This window comes from Halichoeres trimaculatus, unplaced genomic scaffold (assembly GCF_033239565.1).
Source record: "Halichoeres trimaculatus isolate MK-OKI-2021-1 unplaced genomic scaffold, fHalTri1.1 fHalTri1_scaffold_24, whole genome shotgun sequence".
Lineage (NCBI taxonomy): Eukaryota > Metazoa > Chordata > Actinopteri > Labriformes > Labridae > Halichoeres > Halichoeres trimaculatus.
This window is the reverse complement of record NW_027437202.1, coordinates 7,677,842-7,699,061: the sequence shown is the minus strand read 5'-3', so window position 1 is coordinate 7,699,061 and position 21,220 is coordinate 7,677,842. Positions and strand designations below refer to the sequence as shown.

At 45.6% G+C, this 21,220-nt stretch overlaps 1 protein-coding gene across 2 annotated transcripts; it reads right to left on the bottom strand.

Moving 5' to 3' along the window:
• Positions 1 to 532: 532 nt before the first annotated feature.
• LOC141785787 (lysine-specific demethylase 6A-like) lies at positions 533 to 20,218 on the bottom strand. 2 transcript variants are annotated; one of them, XM_074664288.1, is made up of 30 exons: positions 19,727 to 20,218; positions 19,526 to 19,589; positions 15,368 to 15,476; positions 14,837 to 14,886; positions 14,401 to 14,459; positions 13,105 to 13,225; positions 12,959 to 13,013; positions 12,255 to 12,289; positions 11,643 to 11,736; positions 11,381 to 11,507; positions 11,117 to 11,215; positions 10,799 to 11,018; positions 9,927 to 10,064; positions 7,849 to 7,980; positions 7,695 to 7,766; positions 7,505 to 7,612; positions 6,645 to 7,016; positions 5,397 to 6,307; positions 4,854 to 4,983; positions 4,664 to 4,769; positions 4,362 to 4,567; positions 4,228 to 4,289; positions 3,878 to 3,952; positions 3,646 to 3,794; positions 3,445 to 3,559; positions 3,171 to 3,358; positions 2,722 to 2,863; positions 2,499 to 2,625; positions 1,746 to 1,916; positions 533 to 1,583 (listed from the first exon to the last, which is right to left on the bottom strand). In XM_074664288.1, exons 1-30 carry the CDS (start codon positions 19,903 to 19,905, stop codon positions 1,554 to 1,556), a joined length of 4,446 nt encoding a protein of 1,481 aa, XP_074520389.1. In that variant the 5' UTR covers positions 19,906 to 20,218; the 3' UTR covers positions 533 to 1,553. The 2 variants fall into 2 exon arrangements, with proteins under 2 accessions (XP_074520389.1, XP_074520390.1); XM_074664289.1 differs by lacking the exon at positions 9,927 to 10,064 and having other exon boundaries at positions 535 to 1,583.
• Positions 20,219 to 21,220: the final 1,002 nt, after the last annotated feature.

Below are 21,220 nucleotides of genomic sequence, written 5' to 3'. Positions count from 1 at the left end.
AAATTAAATACATATTTTCTATCAGTTAATTTTAAGAATTTTATCGTTTTTATTTTTTAAAACATCGTAAGATCTGGGTGAGTCCTGGACCTGGCATACAGTGTAGGATTCTGTGTGTGTCAGTCTACAGCTACATTGTCTGCTGGGTTTCAGGCCTACTCCTGCACAAATATATACAAATATTTTAATATTTAAAAAAATATGTTTCAAGTTTATTATAATCATCTTGACACTTTATCTCTATTTATTTTGAATTAAAATAATTTCTTTGTGTCATTTCTGCTGCTTCCTGTTTATTTTGCTGTCTAAATGAAATATGAAAGCACTGTTGTATGTTTTAAGAACCAAAATCCTGTTTAATTTGACAACTTTGTGTTTATTGACTCATCATAAAACATTCTTCAAACAATAAAACAATTTTAAATGTCCGTTTCTGTACAATGCTTGCTAAGCAATTTTATTTATATATAGAAAATGTAAGAGGAGTCGTGTTAAAATGACAAAACTCCTTCAAATTTAATGGCAGGTACTCTGGAAAAAATAACAGCATTCCATCAACAAATATTTTCAAGCAATAAATATGTATTTATAAATAGTGTAAATTTACATCAAGATTAGAAACAACGAAACAAACAGAAAAATCACAAATTAAACTTTTTATTCCATAAGTCTATGTGCAACCCATTCTCTTTGTGACTTGGCTAGTAAGTTTTTTTTCCTAAATTTTTCCTTTTTTTACCTAAGAAACAAACAAAAACGTCATGAAAAGAACAAGACAAAGATAAAACGTAAAAGCTGTAAAAAAAAAAAAAAAAAAAAGGAAAGGAAAAAAAAAGAAAGAAGGAAAGAAAATCACCTAAACTCTTCACATTACAAATTTTTTTGGAGATTTTGCTGTCGAAAGAGTCTTAAAATTACTATCTACCATAGAAAAAGACCAGTTAGGCTAGTGCTCCTTGGAAGGACAACAGAAGAAGGGAGATTTCTAGAAAACAAAGTCAACATTTCATCCTGTTACCAGAATAGAAAAAGAAGAAAAGGGAGGAGGGAAAGGTTGTCAAGTCAGTAGTCTTTTACGGGTGGTGTTGCCAGTTGTGACAGTTAACAAGTATCTACAAAACAGTTTCATCACGCGTTAAGAATCCCCCTCCTCCCCCTCGTCCCCCCTGTTCCCAACCGTTTTTGATTAAGTCCTCCATTAAAACAGGGCGGAGCCATTGTCACAAGAGGGGGCTGGGAGGGGAGGGAGAAGAGGGAGACAGACAAAAAGTCCTGTTAGCGAGCTCGCCGGCGCCCCCCTCTGGAAGGGCGAAGTTCCAGCACTTCAAAACAGGTTGCATAGACAGACACACTCGGCCGCCATAGCCTCCGAGACCAGCCATGTGGTGAGGGGATGAGGGGGGAGGCGGCCTTGGCTTTCCTGAATATCAGAAATGGTCCGCGTATGTTTATGTTTGTTTGTTCTTTGCTTAAAATCTTAATACAAGTTCCTGTAAAAGGGGCTTTCATGGCTCCACAGCAGAAGAAGAAGAAGAAAGAGGTGACGCCTAATGTCAAGATGAAGATGAGTGAAGAGGAGGAGCCTGGGGAGATAAAAAATACAGCCAATGAGACGGATGATTGAAATGTTTTGAGTCAGAGTGATTCAACTTTTTATGGTTGACATAAAACTTTGAGAGCTTCTTCCCACAAAGTTAGTTAATTCATAAATCCAGCGAATGTTTCTTTCATTTCTTCCAACTTACTAATGTGAACTGGTCGTAGACCTGCATCAGGTCCTCCATCCTGTGCTGCTCCAGCACCACAAAGTCGTCCAGCGTGGCGCTTCCTTTCCTGGCACAGTCCTGACAGTGCACCACATACTGCTTCTTGGACAGGAGCTCACGACGCACAAAAAGCAGGTTGAACACCTCCACCTGTACACACACACACACACAGCAACACACACATGTGAGAAGCAGCAGCAGGAAACGCTCTGAGGGACTTTCATTTCTGCTTTGTTTTGTAACCCTGAGCCTCCAAATAAAACCCATGATGTCATGCAGGGACAAATCCTGCAGCCGCTGTGCAGACAGAGAATAATGGGACAATTACTGAGACACAATGACAGCAGACATTTAATGGGATATGGACACATTTCTGCTGAACAGCCCACACAAAAGCCGGCATTCAAATAAAGCCATTAGCACTCCCGTTAATTAGCTCAAACAAAAACCCAGTCGGCCTTTAGTTCATCCTGAATCAACCCACTGATCACAAGAGTGACGCTGCTGAGAAGCTGTGGAAATGAACACTGATCAAAAGACTTTAATTATGACTGATTAACAAAGCAGCATACAGCTCCTTCTCAGTCTGTGAGCATGCGAGCAGTTAATCACACGTCCAGATCTTTTTTTTTTATATATACCAGAAAAAGTGTGATCTTCTTACCCAGAAATGTGAAAGTGTGTTAGAATTCACACCCCTGACGCTGAAATGTTCCCGGTGTGTGTACTGACCTCACAGATGGTGCAGTAGTGAGCCGGCTCGTCCCTGGTCCTCGGCCTCAGCACCGTCTCCTTGCCGGCTGACGCTAAGGCCTCCTTCACCCACTGGCACTGCTTCAAGGTCCGCAGCAAGCAGTACCTGCGACACGAGCGGAGGCAGCGAGTCAGATCAGAATGAAAGAGTGCAGATGGTGCAGGCGGGGACGTGTTGACAGTGGAGGACTCTGTGACTCACTTGATCATCTCGAACAGCTTGTGGTCGGACACTTTGATGTTGCGAGCCATGTTCCAGGAGAGGTGCACCATGGGGACCATCGACTTGACGCTCTGGAGCTTGTTCCACTCGTAACGCTCCACGGCGAGCTTGTACTGGTGGGCTGAGAAGGCAGAGAGGAAACGGTTTTCATCACGAGATGGATCGAAAAGAGAGTCTGGGTGAAGACGTTTGAGTAAGTAAGGAATATATTTATGTCATCAGCATACAGATCCTGCTCTAATCAGCTCAGTTTTCTGCTAAAAAGGTCAGCAATCAGCTAAAAGAGGCTTCAAACAAAACAAGAAAAGGTCAAACTATCAGCTGTGATTCTTCTATGACAGGATGTGAGTTTTAACTTTAAGCTTTTATTAAATCTGTGATGAATTTCTCATTTTAAAGATGATGCACTGTTAGTTTCACACGCGTACCAGTAAGAGGTCCAACGTTCCAGGCGATGTTGTTGCACCAGCCGATGGCCTGCACCCAGTGAACAGTGCCGGTGTTGAGCCACACCAGGTCACCCGGTCTCTGGATGAATCGATAAACAGGCACGTCCGCCTCGTACAGATCCTCCAGGTTGGGCCACCACGAGCCCATCAGGAAGTTGATGTTGTTCCTGAAGGAAAGGAGGGAAAGTAAAGAGTCAGTTAGCTTCTTTATTGTCTTCAAAACACATCCTGACTCCTGCACGCTGCGTCTTACTTCTCACAGAAGTTGCTCATCACTCCCCAGTACGGCTCTGGAACGGCAAACCACTCACAGTCTCCAGGTCCGATGTTGATGTTGACCGCGCAGAAGTTATTGTGTTCCTGGTGACCTGCAGAAGACACACACGTCACTTTAATGAGTGAATCAGTCAGAGAAACAGACACATCAGGCGTGAGAGTTTGAGTAAGTGTTAACCTGCTATCCTGCTGCCGGGGACCTTCATGTAGAGCTGGACCGTGTTCATGCCCAGGATGGTGTGACCCACGTGGCTCAGGAGGTTCCCGGCTGATACGACTCGAGCGAAGGCTGGAAGTTTACTGAGCTCCTGCAGCTGCTGCTTCCACCTGACGGGCGGAGAGAAGAGGTCATTATCAGATCTACATCAGGTGACGTGCAGGTAAGAGCGCGACAGGAGACGTGAACTCACTTCCTTTCATCCGACACATCGATGTTGGTTCCAAACTTGATGTGCTTTAAGGGTCCTCTTCTTTTGCGTGCAGCACTGAAAACACAGAGTCTTGTTTAGTCATGGGGGTGTAGCAGGGATTAAAAAATGTCTGCCTATGATCATGACATAATGTCTGAGAGTTAATTATGTGGGCAGTGGCTCCCAAACCCCAAAACTGAGACTGGGTATCGTCTGGCTTTTGATCTCATTACTCAAAACTTAAAACAATTCAGCTAAACCAACTTTATTCTCTCTCCAGAGTCTGGAGCTTTCTAATTGGTCGAAAACAATCAAAGTAAATAAGTTATAAAGAAAAACAATGAAGCTACCTCTCTGCAGACGCTGGCTCTGTGTCTGACGGCTCCTTCAGCGCCTTCTTCTCATTTTCCTCCTAAAAAAAACAGAAAGTTAGCTCCATGCGTTTTTCCTTTAATGTCAGAAGCGTCTGAAGTGAGTGACTTACCCGCAGCGACTCCTGGAAGGAAGCAGCCTGGTACTGGGCGTATTTGGCGATGGTGGTGTGAGCACGGGCGCTCTCGCAGCGCCACATTTTCTTGACCCCGCTGGGATCCCAGTTCTCGTCTGCGGGCTGAGAGAGCTGAGTCCAGACCTCCACGAGGTGCTCTGGATTGGCTTCCACCAATGTCTTTGTGGAAAACAGACCCAAGTCTGCAGAAGAGCGTGAGACGTTTATGATTATGCTGCTCATGTCTCTGTGATTAAAAGGAAAACACACACACGCACACAGGACGGGCGGGTATTTACCCAGTTTGAGAGCTCCAGCCAGTCCTCTGATGACGGTGACGGGATTGGAGGGGTTTGTGCAGAACTGGTGCAGTGGAGGGAAGAAAGCATCCCTCTTGTTCTCCAGCTGGTTCAGAGAAAGGAAACAAGGATGTAAAGAGGACGCCGATGAAGGAGAAAAGGAGGCTTCACGCTCGTAGGTGATACTCACGTAGATGCTGGGCGTCGGGGGGTTGAGCTTGTCTTTGGGCAGGGCTGGCGAGGGCGGAGGGGGCAGCCGGGGCGGAGGGCACTTATCCAGGAGGATGCTGCTGTTGGAGAGACCGTTCCTCCCGAGGTTCCTGCACAGAGAGGGCGAGACGTGGACAACTTATTCCTCACTGAGCAGTTTGTGGAAAAGTCTTTTCAGTTTGATGAACGTGAAGCTGAATGAGGCTGAGTGATATCTGCATGGCAACAAGGCTGCCCAGTCGCCTTCGGTGTTGTTTACAGTTACATAATTCTGAGCTTCTGCTGCTGTAGTTACTCTACAAATCCAGCAGGTGGAGACATCTTCAAAGGAAACAGATCAAGAGACACACAACAGCAGCCAAAAAGCCTTTTAACGTCTTCATTAATGTTGGACTAAGTGCAGGAAAAACAATGAATATCTCAGCTAGCAGAGCCAAAACGAAGATTTTAGTCTAAATGAAACTTTGCACAAAATAATCATCTGGCACGTAAACACAAACAGCTTGAGAGTTTTGAGTCCCACCTGCAGGCCTTCAGCACATCCGTGGAGCTGGGGTAGATGGATATTGACGATGAGGATGAGGAAGAGGAGGAGCTGTGTCCGTGTGGAGGCGTAGCTTTCAGACTAGCGACGGCGGGCGGCTCAGCCTTCAGCGGGCTCTGAGAGTCCTCGGAGATTCCTCCTTTGCCGTTGCCGTTCACAGCGGGCGCCGTCGACGTAGTGGTGTTGGTGTTGGTGGTCGTGGTGGTGGCGCTGGGGCTGTGGGCGCCCGTTTGTGTGTGTTCTGAGGATTTGGGCGAGGGCGTGGCGGTGGACATGGCAGAGATGGGCGAGGAGGCGGCGGAGCTGCCCTGTGCGTGGGGGGTGGAGGGCAGGACGGCCGGGTGGATGTTGTTGACCTTCTTGTGGGGCTCTGTCGTGCTGGATGCTGTGGATGGCGTCCCGTCCGTCGCCCCTTCGCCCTCCTCTGGGTTTTTCCCCCCGCCCAACAGGGCAGATAGTCTAGGATTGTCTGCGCTAAGGCTCGGCTTCTCGCCGCCTTCCGCCGCCTTGCTGCCGTCCTCTGAGTGCACGTGATTGGCTAAGCTGTTTGCCTGCGCCGCTTTGCCGTCAGCTGAAGGCAGCGACGCAAGCGGCGATGGCGTCTTACCCTCAGAGCCTCCGTTGCCAAGGGCCGTGTTAGCCGTAGCGAGGGCGGCGGTTGTGTTGCTATCTTTGGTAGCGGACGCACCGGGTGCTGCTCCACCTGAGGTAGAGGAGGGGGGCAGGGAGGGCGGAGAGGGGAGGTGGTTGTGGGCCTGCTGCTGCTGGCGTGGCGATGGGGCGTTCGTGGAATGTCCAACCTGATTGTTGGGGAGCACGGGGGCGGTGGAGTTGGGGGTCCCCTCAGAACTGGAGCTGGCTGCGTGTGGAGCAGGCCCCTTCTGAAGCCCCTGAGGAGACGGAGACGACAGTTAGCATCAGGTTAAACATTAGAAATGAAGAAATGATCTGTGTTTCTTTCCACGTCCATCCTCTGGCTCAGCGCCAGGCGTTCAGGATGAATTCTTTAATTCACACAGTCTCACGGGAGGATTTCACATCTTGTTTCATGAAACCACTTGATGGCTTTGCTCAACACTTTGACAGTTTTTACAACAGAGCCAAGTAGGTCAGTGGGATAAAACTGAATTAGATCCATTTCTTAGCAGCTGAACGCAGCCGGAGGGAGTTTCTTTAAATTGAATTTCAGCTCCTGAAACAGAGAAAAGACATCGAGCAGCGTCTGACCTGAGAGGAGTTTAGGTGCAGGGCCTGGCGCGGCGCGGCGTCCTGTGTTTGCGTGCTTGTGCAGGTGTGAGGTAGCAGTGCTGCGTCGCCGCTGCCGGCAGGTTGCAGGTAAGGCACGTCTCCGTTGGGTCCTGTGGCCGGGGGCCCTGACTGATTATTACTACTGTTACTGCCCGCGGGGAGGGGGTCTGAGTGTCCGTGAGGCCCCGGGCCCACCGGACCGTTGGCCAGCTGAGGCGGGCACAGGAGCCGGTGGGGTCCCAGGTGGGGGCGGGCAGGGTGGAGGCTGGGGTTGGGGGAGGGGAGGGAGTTGGTTGTGGGGCCGTTGGGGAGGGAGGGGCGCACCGGACCTCCTGAGGCGTTCTGTCTCATCTGGAAGAGGAAAGAAAAGAAGATTTTTAGATTATAAAAGAAGAGCTTTTATGAACTGAGCTTTTATGATCTTATTTAAATTACTTATTTCTGGACTTTCATGACTTTCTAAATCCATACAGACTTCAGGGAGATGAGGCATTCGAGGATACTTAAAAATACGTCATTGTGATGGGAAAGCTACACTCACAGCTCAAAGGGTTAAACCAGGTTAGAGAACCTGCTGGGTGAGCTCCACGCAGACGCTCACGTCCTCACCTGTCACTCTCTGAACTCCCCTGCTCTCACTTGTTTTGTTACATGTGCCAAACCGCAGCGCTCAAACGCCTCCACACAGCATGAAAGGACCAGCAGATTTAAATACTACAGCGTGATCGTAAATCTGTCTGTTTACAAAGTCTGGGTTTATTTACGCTCACATGAAGGGAGCGTGAGTGCTGGGCTCTTCTGCACCAAGAATCAGCATTTAAGGAGGAATTTGTTTTTACCTGGTGCTGGTGCTGCTGCATCATGGCGAGCTGAGCCTCCAGCTGACCCAACATCTGCAGCTGTGGAGGCTTCAGGCTGGCCCGGTTACTCCGCAACTGTTCCAGCACCTAGAGGCAGAAAAAGCAGCCAGAGTTTAGAGAAAATCTCACTTTAGGAGCTCAGAAACATGACATGAGATGTGTTATGAACCTGTAGTTTCTGTGGGGAGAGGTACCAGCTGGGGACTGGCTGCTGTGGCGGGTTAGACGCCCAGGAATCACTCTGCAAACACACAACACGTCAGGTGTGAGGATGTTAACGCAGAGCGGATAACAGTGCACGTATGAGGCAGAGTGAAAGCTACCTTCCCAGGGCTGGAGGCTCTCCTCCTCTTGGCCGGGCAGGACTGGTCCTCCGGTGAGCCCAGCGAGCCCACGTGAGGGGGCAGAGACTGACCCGAGCCCCCGCCGTCAGCGCTGTGGTTGGGCTTGCAAGCCTGGAAGGGGAGGAGGGGTGGCGGGAGCGCAGGCAAAGGGCAGCAAAAGAAACGTGAGGAGGAAAAAGAACAGATACGTAAATGGAAGGAAATAAAATCAACGAGGAAATTATAAAAGTGTTGGAAATCAGCGAAAAAAGGAAATAAAACAGAGTGAGGGGGAAAGGGGTCAAAGGGCAAAGCAAAAGCAAGGGATGGAGAACAAGGAAAAGAGAAAATGGAGAGCGAATACTGTCATAATGTGTCGAAACAAACAAGAAAGACATGTAGAGCAAAACATTCCTGTGTCTCCGGTGTGTTACTTCATAGGGCAGCAGCAGCCCGGGGGAAAACTCATCACTACAGCTTCATACAGACACCTACAGCTCTCTGAGCAGAGCTTTGATCTCTGGTTTCCAGAGCACACAGAGCAGCTGTTCAGATCTTACCTGACTCTGAGTTCGCCTGGAAGCTACGTGTGTGAACATTCAATCAAAGTGTGTCTTTGAAAAATCAGTGCTTCATGAATTTGAGTTTTTTTTATTTTATCTAAAGTCGTGTCGTCACATTCACGGCCTCCACACTCAGCCTGGAAATGTCTAACAGGAGACAAGTGTCACATTTAAACAACACAACGACACACACGACAGAGCTACTCGCATCTACCGTCTGATGGGCATGAATGAGGCGGTAATGAAACACTAGGGGGCGTCGCTGGTGCTCCTGCAAGCAGCTGCAGGACATCTAAGGTCAACTACTGGAGAAGGGGGAGGAGGGGTGAGGGGGGGACGGACAGAGCCAATGGGAAGCCTGGGTGTACTCTCTCCACGGCAGCACGACCTCGCCGATCACACCGAGGGGGGTGAAGGGTCAAAAGCCCAAAAAGAGTGAATGGGTGTGAGGATTATAAACAGAAGAATTAAAGCACTCTAATCTCCTCATAAAGGCCGACCACTCAAAGCAGATTAAGAGCAAACAGAGGCGGGCGCAGGTTCAACAAGTTACCACCTAAAACTCCAGTTCAAATTAACTCTGACAGGCCTGGTTTGTTATTCTTCGTGCTGAAGAAATAATCCCTGAGGAGAGAAACCCATTGAGAAAAAGTAAGATGATCGTTTTAAAGGAAGCCACCAAACTCCATTGATAAAAACAGAGATTTAACCTGCTCATTTCATTAATTAAACCATTCTTTAACATCTTATGTGCTTTAAACATCATCCTGGATCAGAACTTATAATTTAAAACACACGACTTGCACAATAATATTAAAAAACTCTCACTGCAGCTTCTGTGCTTCAGAAGTTAAATCTCTGTTTTTGTCAATGGAGTTTGGTGACACCGACGACAACGTTGTGAACGGCTGTTTCTGGTTTTAAAAAAAGCCTCTCACCTCAACAAAAAGGTCAATCTCTGCAGGGATCCTTTACATAACATCACCCGACAGTTTTAATAACAATCCAAGCCGGTCAGTGAGTGTGTGAGCGTGTGTGGGAGGGCGGGAGGGGTGTAATCCCGACGTTAGATTAAAATCAGGCTCGCAGAAATTAAACGAGAGAGAATCCAAAAACCTGCACAAGTGCTTTGTTGTCTTTTTGTTGTTGCTAGCAGAGCATGATGGGTGAAAACGAGTGGCGGCTGTGCTGTGGAGAAAGAAAGGGGAGTGCAGGAGTGGGTAACACTTGGCTGGACCCCTCCTCGTTTCAAACAGATGCAGTTGTGACATGAGTGGGTTTAAAAAAAGAGGAATGTATGTTTAACGCCATGTTTCAATCAGGATGTTTGGAGAAATGTGCACACAGGTGGAGTTAAGCTCAAGTGTTACCCATCAGCCAGTGCGTGAAACAGTGCATGCGTGTGTCGTCCTGCAGGTGTGTCACTGTGTTTGTGTGTCTCAGTGTGCACTCAGTCAAAAAGGGGGAAGGGTGGGGGAGGAGGGAGGCGGGAGGTGTATCTATCTGGTGTCTCACCTGCTGTGGTGCACTGCTCAGGCCTCCCTGCCTGGAGGTTAGCTCAGCTGGGATTGGCAGACTCCATGCCTCCTCAATAAGAGGGAGCATTTTACTTTTACCCTGAAGGCTACTGAGCTGGGGGTTACTCAACTGAGCCTAGGGGAATGGAAAACGACGTGAAAAACAAAAAAAAATAATAAAACACAAGGTTTGCTTTTGGAAAAAAAACGATGACCTCAAAACAAGGAAATGATCAGCAATGATATCAAGATTCTCACACAAGTGCAGCTAAGTTGGAAAGTGACTGTAACACTTGTGTTGCTGCTGGCTAACGTCATGTACAGTAAAAACCACACAGAAGGTTCAAACGTCCACAGGTCCATTAAAACAAGCCGCTGAGCTTGTCTTAATGCCATGACTTTATGCTGAGATGTAACATTCCTTCATGCATATGTAAAGGAAAATGAGAATCGAGATGAATAAAATAACAGGTGAGATCTTTTTGGAAGGCTCTGTGTCTGTCATCCTGATCCTGTCACATCTCTGAACCTGTTTGTTTGTTTGTTGTTTGACCGGGTGTGCCAGGCGTCAAATTGAGCTCTGACTGAGCTCTGTTAAAACAGTGTAAGTCAACAGATTTGTAAATTAGTGGCCTGCAGAGCGCACAAAATGAATAAGCAGCTGCCAGCAGTTTAATTAATGATATGACTGAGTGTTTCTGTAAGCACGGTGATGCTCACTACACAAAATATGACAAAGTGCTAAATTTTCAAACGCATTTCTTTCTCCTGCAGGTGCACCACACTGTGAAATGCTGAGCTGCGTCTAAACTCCTGTTCTCCTGAATAAGGATCATCAAACTGCTCCTACATCTGCTCCTCTGCACCCACCTGCAGGCATTTGATGCGGTGGGTCAGCGCGGTCGTGTTGGTGCAGCCTTTGCTGCGTGTGGCGTTGATGTAGCACTTGATGGCGTCGTGCGGCTGGTTGCAGGACTCGTACAGCGTGCCCAGGTCCATCCAAGCGGCGGCGTGGCTGTGGTCCAGCTGCACGGCGCAGATGTAGGCCTGCAGGGCGTCCATGGGCTGGTTCTGCTGCTGGTACAGCACTCTGAGGAGGAGGATGGGAATAAAACAGGCTCGTAAAAGACTGAATTAGAGGTTAAACTGAGAGAAAAGGAGGATGCATAGAGTTTTTTCAATTCTTACCCTATAGAGCACCAGGTATCTGCACTGGCCTCTGATTTGTCTATGGATTGCCGATAGGAGATGAAGGCGTCCTGGACCTTCCCAATACTAGAGTAGCACCTGAGAAACACACACATTGTTAAGGGTGTGTGACATATGTGGTTACAGGTTTGCGTATATTCTGGTGTTAATGATTAATCTAGGAGAGTATTTCCTCTCCAGATCTACTGACACAGCACAGAAATGAAGATACGTGAAGAATTCATCGTCACTTTCACCCCATACCTGCCCAGGAAGTACCAGGACTGTCCGGAGTTGGGGTCGGCCTCCAGAGATTTCTGCAGACACTGGATGGCATAGCTGTCCCTGCTTGCTCTGTCCCCGAGCTGCTCCACCGTGTGATGCATCCAGCCTGGAAACACATCAAACTTAAGACCAGAGAAGATCTGTTTCTTTTTCTGGGTCATGCAGGAAGTTATTTGTCTATCTGCTGGTTTCACAGGAGTATCCAAAGTTAGTTTCTGCTACTCAGAGTTTCAGCTCTTACCTAGCTGCTGCAGGGTAGTGGCCTTCACCTGTGCAGGAAGATCCTCCGTCTGCAGGAGGCTCTCGTAGGCCTCCTTTGCAGCCCGGAATCTCTTCTGGAGAAGAAGAGGAGGAAGGTCAGAGAGAGGGAAAAACAGAGGATGAAATGTCTTCAGAGTGAACACCAAACTCCTCCCTCTTTGTTTTTCTTATCTGCGTCCTGAGCTCAGCTATCTCTGACAAAAACACGAGTCGTGAAGCGAGCGCTGCATCTCCCGGAGCTACTGTACGTCTCCACTGAAACCGACATAAAGAGCGAGAAACCACCAGCATACAAAAGAGGGGGAAGACAGACTTTTCTTGTTTCCGTGGCAACCCCGTCGATCGACTCAGAGTAATCTCCTATCCCCCCCGCCCTCCTCCCTCCTCCTCCTGTATGCCACCCACTCAGGCACCCTGCTCCCTCCTCAATTTGTCAGCACCTGGTTCCAAATACAAATAAATCAGGCGCTCCCCGCGCTGATTTCTGCAGCGATCGCTCCACGGCTCGAATCTACACAAAGCAGCCCTTCTTTATCACAGGAAACAACACATGCATCTTTAAAAGTAGTTAAAGAAAAGGGCGAGCACTTACCTGAATCTCATACAAATGAGCAATGTGGAACTGAACTGTGGAAGGAAACAAACAGAAGCGTTAAGGAGATGTTAAGAAAGCTTTCCAGAGTTTGTCCTCCTCACAAGTCTTTAAAAAGTAGCGCTGCTACGTCAATAAACCAGTCACAGAGAGCCCAAGGTTGCCCGTCCACGCTGAGTGTAACACAGCACATAGGTAGCTGTGCTCCTGGCGGCACCTTCCTTTGTCTGGAGCGCTGCAGTGTCTGATCTAAGCTGCCTGAGTGACTCTCAGCAGATGGAGGGAGAGAGAGGAGAGGAGAGGAGGGAGGAGGGAGGGAGAGGGGAAGAAAGACGGGGGCTGCCCTCGCTGTGAGTGTGTGTGAGTGTGAGAGTGTGTGAGAGTGAGAGCAGGAATGAGGGGGACACTGTGAGGCAAAGGCAAACAGCGAGGCGCCGCGGCTTAAAAAAATGGATATTGCTGTCGTCAAGGTAACAGGTGCCGGGGCGGGAGAGATGAGATGGTGGTGGCATATCAAATAAAGCTGGAGCTCCATCCGAGCTGAACCTCGGCAGCCCAACATAATCTAACACTCTGCGCAGGAAACGGTGAACTCTATTCCCCTGATGCTGCAGCTTTCACAGCTCAGCATCGACTCCTGAAGATCTGACATTTACAGCACAGCCATGATCGTTTTCAGGAAGAAAGGAAAGGAAGGTGCTTACTTTCAGCTTTGGACAAAGTGCAGGGGTTGGAGTCAATCAAAGCCAGCTGAAAATGCTGCAAGAGAAGAGACAGGAGAAGATCTTTACTGTGGAGCTGCGTGAACAAACCAAACAGAAACACCTCACAGCTCTGAAGCTGTGCTCACCTTTAGGCTTGACTCGTAGTCTGTGTTGACCTTGAACATGAGACCCAGACGTAAGTGGATCTCCTTGGCTCGGGAGAACCCTGGGTCAATGTACAGCACCTCCTGGAATGCTTTAATCGCCCTGGGGGACAAAAGGAGAGCATGATGAAGCACACGGGGCATGAGGAGCAGTAAAAATAGACACTGATTCAATAAAAACGTGTTGCAGGTTTTCTTAAACTCTGCTTTCTTCCTGCACGTTGAGCTGCTGAGACGTTACAGCGATGCTGCTGTGTGCCATCTCACACTGAATACTAAACACGCTGAGACCCAGCTCCTCATTCGGTATCTGTTGCTGTCACTGCAGCAGAAAGTTCGCTGATGCATTATTTGCTGTGTTGTCTCATTGGAAATAAAAGCGTCCTTTCAAATTAAAAGCATTTCCTCCTGACAGCTAATCGACTTGTTTTCCTGCAGCTATGGCGACCGAAGCACTTTTTGCTGACGCTTGCATCTTGATGAATTTTACCCGTCGGAGGATTTTTTTGAGCTAGCTGGGTTCCTCTTGGTGATTCAGTCAGATCCGAGTACTCGCTGGATGTGTTGTTACCATGGAAACGACATAAGACAGCTTCACTCACGCTGCTGCAGCGATGTTTTTCAGCCGGTATCAACAAACAGAAAGACGTCCACAGACGAGCTGTGTGAATCTCACAAACCCGCTTTAATGGAAAAGCTGTCTTTGTGTTGGAAAAGAGATTTTTTAAGTAATTCAAGTAAAATATTTTAGATGTTGGGAGCCAGATTAGCAAAGGCGCTTCTACGACTGCAGTTTTTTTTTTTTTTTAAAGATCGACACTTTCATGATGAGTTCACACATTTTTTAGCATCTCTGCGCGCTTTGTGTGCAATTTTGGTTTAGTAACTCAACTCAACTTTATTTTTAAAGCACTTTCAAACAACCTCAGTTGAAACAGAGGGCTGTACTTAAAAGTAGTACAGGAATAAATAAGTAAATAAAACAAATAATCATTAAAACAAAGGTGCACATGGTAAAATAAGTTGTGACAATGTTCTAAAAATAATTTAAAACAATGAAACAGTTAATAAAAAAAACTAAAACTAACTGTGAAAACACTAAAACATGAGCAGAGTCTCATGCTGGGTTAAAAGCCAAAGAATAAAAATGGGTTGTAAGTTTTTTTTTTAAGTTTTTAGTAAAAAGAAACAGTTTCATTGTAAAGACATTTAAATCAACCCTGAGATGTTGCAGTGTGGTGTTTGAATGCTGATGAAACGAGGATGGTTGGTACTCACCACTGAAAGGCATTATAGTGGAAGTAGACCATTCCCAGGCCATACAGAAAGGCAGCATTCTGAGGGGATGGACAAACATCATTAAGAGCAATGGTTAAAACAAACAGGCTCACCTCTCTTCAAAATATTTGTGTCATCCTTCAAAAAAAGCCTGTCCACAGTTTTAACACTCCTAATCACGAAACCAACCACCGCAAAGAGTCCTCTTCAGCTGAAAATGACGCTGACTAGAAACCCGAAACCACATCTCACTACAGAATCTCACCAAAATGAGCCCAAACACACTTCCTGTGTACGAGCGAGTGTATGAATGTGTGTGAAAGAAAGCGAGATCCTGTGTGTTTGTGGTAGACAGGGCTGGAGGGGATCACGAAAGAATGAGCACGTGCAGATGTGTATGTGTGTGTGTGTGTGTGTGTGTGTGTGCTGGTCTTACCTTCCAGTAGTCTGACTGTAAACTGTAGTACCTCTGGTATGCCGATAATGCTGTGAATAAAAGAGGAGGGAGGCTGAGTTTATCTGTGTCAATACAACACTGCTGAGAAAACAACGTTACTGGAATAAAGCCGGCTGTGTGTCAGGAGACGCTGCTCTGCTGCAGCTTTTTAACGGAAACAAAATTCAGGGTATTAGAGGTTTTCTGAGGCGAGGAGGATTATTCTTTAGGGTAAGGTTTAGCTGTTGGTCCTGAAAAGTATCTTATCGGAGTTTAAAATCCTGGTGCCATCACAACTTTACGAAGAACAGTGGTGGATATTTTGATCCTGTCAGGTTGGTGAAGGGTAAAATACTGAAACTGAATGTGTATAAGAAACGATACACCACCAGCTCACGATCTCTGTGAGGTAAAACTGCCAAACATTTCTGCACATATCAGTCATTTCAATCTCAAAGGTGTGAAGTAAATCAAGTGTAGCCCAGATGAAGCAATACTAAAGTTTCCCTCCGAAGAGGAAGAGTTACTCACCTTTTGGGTAATCCTCCAAGAGAAGGTTGAAGTGACCGAGCTGGCAGAATAACTCCGGCTCCACTTTGCCCTCGGCTTTAAGGATGAGCGAATCGTAGCAGCGGACAGCCTGAGGAGGGGAAGCAAAACGTCCCGACATTTGTTTAATGTGAAGAAAAAAAACAGAAAGGATTGAACGAGAGAGAGGACACTAAGAGACTAAGAGAGAGAAAGTAAAGTCACACAAACTTTTGAAAGTCACAGCGAGGCTGACGTCAGCTCCACAATTTGGGCCAAGTGGACTCACATTCTTTGAGCAGATAAACATCAGCTCTCGACTAACTTACTGGAATGAAGTTAGCAGATAAGGACGGGTGCTTAGAGGGCTTTTTAACTTCCAATACAGATCTTTCTTTTCTGATAAAAACAGATACAAATACAACACAATCTATGGAGTTAAAGGGCCATTCCCCTGATTTAATTCTTCAGGGGAAACCAATAGGTTTGTTTCACAGCTCTCGAATATTTGTGTTCCTAAAAGAGAGGAATCACATCTGCAGTCTGATGAAGCAAGCATTAAAAGATGATCAGGGGCTCCAGCAGGCAGAGGTGAGCAGCAGAGTTCACTGAAGGGTCAGTTTAGGACAGTCCTGATTTAAAGAGCCATGAGTCATAGCGCAGGAGATGCAGCTGGATGCTGAAGAGTGTTTGTGCTGTACGTAGAGGATGCTGTGAAATAACTTCACACAGGTGTCCTTCTTTAAATAACACCCGAGTCCCTTAGATTTAACTTTCAACTGCTGAACTCAGGGCTCATCAATGAAACCAAGCACATATCGTCTGTGGCGAACAAACTCATCACGGTTAGCTCAGCTGGTCTGCCACGCTAACTGCTGCTCTGCCCGTCAAAGGAGAAGGAAGGCAGCTGCTTGAGTGAGTGAACCTTAGTTGAGACTTCAAGACACAGAAAGTACTCTGTCTCTCATTTCTGTTTTGATAGAGATCATATTCCTGAGTGAGAAAATTAGGCGCCGTTATTCACCTTTCACCTGCAGCAGACATCAACTAATGAGACGTTGAAAACCTCTTCATCAAGGGTTAAAACTTCATCCAATTTAGAGTGTATTGGGAACGACTTTCCGCAGCAAACAACCTCTTTCTCAGAATAGTCACCTACAGCTCAGCCCAACTTATTAAAGGGCAGAGCATGAGCTGTGTTAATGCCTAATGTTAATGTCTTTCGCTATACCTGCAGGACATCTATGCACACACAAGGAGAAATGAAAGCTTCGCCCAAAATGGCCCCAGAATTCAACCCAAAGACGCGTCTTGCTGCAGAAAACGCCAGAGTGGAGAAAAACTATCGCCACGAGCAGTGAGATGAGACTTCAAAGCTCATCTTCTGCCTTGTTATTCCAAGTTTACGTCACCGCTACCTAGTTACTGGTGGTGATACAGTGACCTAGATCTGTCAGAAATGTTGAACCAACAGTTATCAGCGTGAAGATAGAGCAACAGGGCTGTGCAGCGACGCATCTGAGGCAAAGTGCAAGACGGAGTAGGGTATTCTATGTGCAGTGATCGAAACAAAATATTGAAATGAGACACTTAGTGTGTCTTGATGGTCTGTTTTTAAAAAATAATATTCAATAAGTCAAAGTGAGCTTCTTTAAACGAGTGCAGAGCCTTTGCTTAGGCCAATCACAGCCCGTGGAGAGCACACTGTTTTAAAGACACAGATAAATAATAGTCCTTTTTGCCTCTGGGTGAGGAAGAATTGCATAACCTTGCAGTTGATCTTACCCAAAGACTAAGCAATCAGCTACTTCCATTATCTTTAGTATCACTGTCATTATACCTGGAAACCAGCCAGCTATCCCCTTTCTCAATTTCATATCTGGCTCCAAAGTAAAGACCAACTTGGAGCAGTAACAAAAATGCAAAATGTTGTGCATAAACCAGCTACGGTCATAAATTAGCCAAACTAGACAAGCATCTGTAGGTGTTTTTACTGACGTGTTTCAAACAGTGGGACTGCCACAAGAAAATCTAGCAACAGACGCCGACTATGATGCAAGATCCAGACAATTAGCACATCATCTCAGGAACAAAAGAGTCTTTCTCAATATTTAAAGTCGTGCAAATTTAAGTTATGATACACATTGCTTACATTTGAGCAAAGCATATTAAATCAGCACCTCAAGCCTAAAAGCCTGAAGACAAAAGGGCAGCAAGAGCAAGGATATTGCTGGAGTTATCAAGTGGGCATCTCATGTCACACTAAAGTCTATGCAACCAAAATGATTATTTAAGACAGTTTCATGAGCACAAACACACATTTTTGTGGAGGTTAAGCATAAAAAAAATGTGACATTTGAAAAATAAATCTGTTAAATAAGTGAAACAGTCAGCACACACAGGCCTGCATGATTTCTAGCTCAGTACTCTTACTGCAATGCACATTGTCCATATTTTCCTGCACAATAATGTGCAACAGTGATATCTGCAGCTAGCCACACTACTTAGGTATCCCACACCACCTAGCGAGCAGATCTGCAGCTGTCAACAGCCCCATCTTCTCTATCTCCTGCATGGCTCAAGATAAACTCATAATGGATGTGCTTTCCTCTTTTGTCACAGGTGGACTGAGCCTGTTTAACACGCAGCTTACTACTAGTCTATAAGCACATGCAGAGACAAACACTGTAAACAAAGGACACTGACAACACTATGGTGGACACCAGGAACACGTCTTTACAACGAGCTGAGACTCCGGGGGAAGCTACACACACTCCAGCAACTCAGACAATATGAAGCAGAATATTCTTATGAAATTGGTTATATGGCTATCGATGTCACTCCGCCATGTCCCGCCATCTTGGACGAGCAGCCAGCCATTAACGTTACTTGTAACGTTTGTCAACTCCACACGAAACACGACCACAACACATCTTTAAGTGAGCTTCATCTCAAAATAACGTGTCGCAAAAACTTAGCAGTGTTTGGTAACTGTGCAACATTAATGCAACAACTACTGACACTCACTGAATAAACAGATAGGCTGTATTTGGTGCACCCCGAAAGCAACAACGTTACTTCCACAAACGTTTTCAACAACCTTGGTTAAATAAGGATACCTATGTGTTTGTTTGTTTTTTTTTGATAAATATGAGAGTAAGAATGTAATAAATCTATATTTAAGCCACAAAGCTTGAGATTCTCTTTTTACTGTCTTCCACAAAACGGTGACGACGTAATGTTGTTGGTGGTACACTTGCAAGAATACGTTGTATAGAATAACGTTAGCTTTACAGCTAGCATAGAAGGGCGGTTGCCAAACAAAACCGAACATATGTAATACACCATATGTAATAATAAGCTTGTTACATGTACTGAAAGATAACTACTGGGGTAATGGTTATGTGGGTTAGCGACACTGCGTAGCCGCAGGTGCAGGATCGTTGTTCATCGGATGGGAGTAGCTAAAAGGAAAACTAGCTCAGATGCTAACGTTAAGACCCTCTGAGAGCGAACTGACGCGGTAGAAAATTCGCCTCAACGTATTGTGTACTGCAAGCGATCATTTCTGGAATATCTAAATAGAATCCTTTATCTTTCAATAAGATTATTTCTTATGAAATGACAGTAAAGTGTAAAGTTAAATGTCCAAATGAGAAGCTGTTTGGATTTAAGGAAAAAGTGTCCGAAGCTGGGCGGACGCGACTCCAAGCGAGCTGGTCGCGGGAGGTTGACGTGTTTTAGAGACTTCTTTGTAATCTAAATAGTTTCTTGAATCAGCGTTTTGCTGTTAATTACATCGCTGTTTTCTTTACACTGAATATTGGGGCAAAGTGAGGGGGAAAACAGCTGAAAAGTGTCGCCGCCAGCAAAGGATGCGTCGCTAGGTATCCCAGCATGCTCTCAGCAGCGAATCAGTCGCTTGCAACACACAATGAATGGGAGTGAGTTCTCTTGCGCGTCAGTTCGCTTTCGATGGGCCCGCAGAGAGGCTGCGGCTAGCTGGCCTTGGTCTCCTTAGCGAGTGGGCCACTGGCATTCTGACTGACTTGCAGCTGTGGGAGCAAATTCTCTGCCGTGCATGAACGGTGGGAGCTCGGAGTAGGTCCTCCGAAGTAGTGTGCTGCTTAGTTGTGAAATACACCAAGTTAAATGTGCTACCTTCATCAACAGGGCCTTCGTTCTGGCGCCATCTTCATGAAGCTTCTGAAATCCAAACAGTGAGCTGCAAGCAAGAAGACAACATAGGCGGCTCAGAATCACTTGCAGGGCGGCTTTAAAACATTTCCAATATGTACGGAAAGAAAACCATTCATTTTCAATCTGTGCGTAAGTGTGAGTGCACGGAGTAACTATTCCGACCTGTCGATCCCGACCAAACTCTCCCTCTCCTGGGCTGTCAGTGTCGGAAAGTCCTCCTCTGTTTCACTCGCTTTTCCCGCCGCCATTTTCTTTCCCTCATCACCACCAGAAGAAGCCGAGCCGAGACTCCGAGCGGCAGCGCAGGCAGCAACGGCGACAGACACACCGCACGATTGCATGGAAAATCGAGACGCGGGGACAAGCGGTTTGCTCCGCCGAATCAAAAAATAAAAACTGAAGAAAACAAAATGATCAAAAACTTTTTTTCCAGGATGAGAAGATGCGATTCGATGTAGTAAATCCTTTCGGGGGGACAGAAGCGCTCTCTGGGTAGCTCCTAAAACGTCACATTTTTCATCACAAAGTGCAACGGAATGGAAATAACTGAATATAATATCCAAGATGTGAGTAATTGACAATAAAACGCGTTTCGGCCGCGAAGATAAAGTTGTTATAATTGTGTCACCCAAGCGAACCCACGCGCCGCTCTAGCCACGCCCTCGCCCCCCTCTTCAGCCAATGGGAGCGCTTGAAACCCACCATATGACTTCCCTGCTATATCATTCTTTTATCTCAATATTCATTTTTCTCCTGCAAATCGCTAATATTTGATAAATTTATAGATACTTGCTTGAAATAAATTTATTTTATGTATTTACCCTCGTTCTGTTTGCATCAAGGAATAAAAAACTCAAACATTCAAATGTAACTAACGTGTAATGACACATGTTGTATTGTGTTTGTTACTATAAAACTGTTGAGTTATAACTGCCAGGCGTTATTTCTCAGTATTTCAAATTGAAGAATTATATTAAGGGCCAGTGCCTTCTTGATGGTTTATTATGATTTATATCTATAGCTTCACGTGTCTACAAATGTGTGTATAAAGATATGTATGTCAGTAGAAGGATTGGTTTGTGAGGGCTTCTATTTCATTAAATTATTCATTTATTTTTAATCCAACCATATAAATGTTTATTTAAATGAATGTTTGTCTGTAAATCTAACGAAATAATTGGCTAATTTTGTGAGGGTTTTATCGTTTATCCGGGTATTACGAGCCTGATTTATAGATATATATTTGCTTTTTTATTGTTATAATTATTATTGTTATTGTTATTATTATAAAGGAGATATGGCACATGAATTAATCCTTGTTTCGTTGTTGTTGTTTTTTTGTTTAAAATCGTTCTATTATATTATTATATGTGTCAGTATGATATTTGTAATAAATGTTTTCGCCTAAAGAAATTGTGTTCAAGAAACTAAGGTTGACCATTAAATCTTAATAAAATCTTAATAAATTTGGGGAAAAGTCACATTTATATGCAATGGTTTTCTCAATCTTTTAAGAAGTTGCCGTATTTATGCAGTAACGTTGCCAAATGGGTAATTACAGTGTCTTTATAAAAACTGTATATAAATATTTAGGAATCTTCTGGCAGTTTGTATATTATGTAGCTGATTGATTTTAATTTTTGATTCTAAAACATG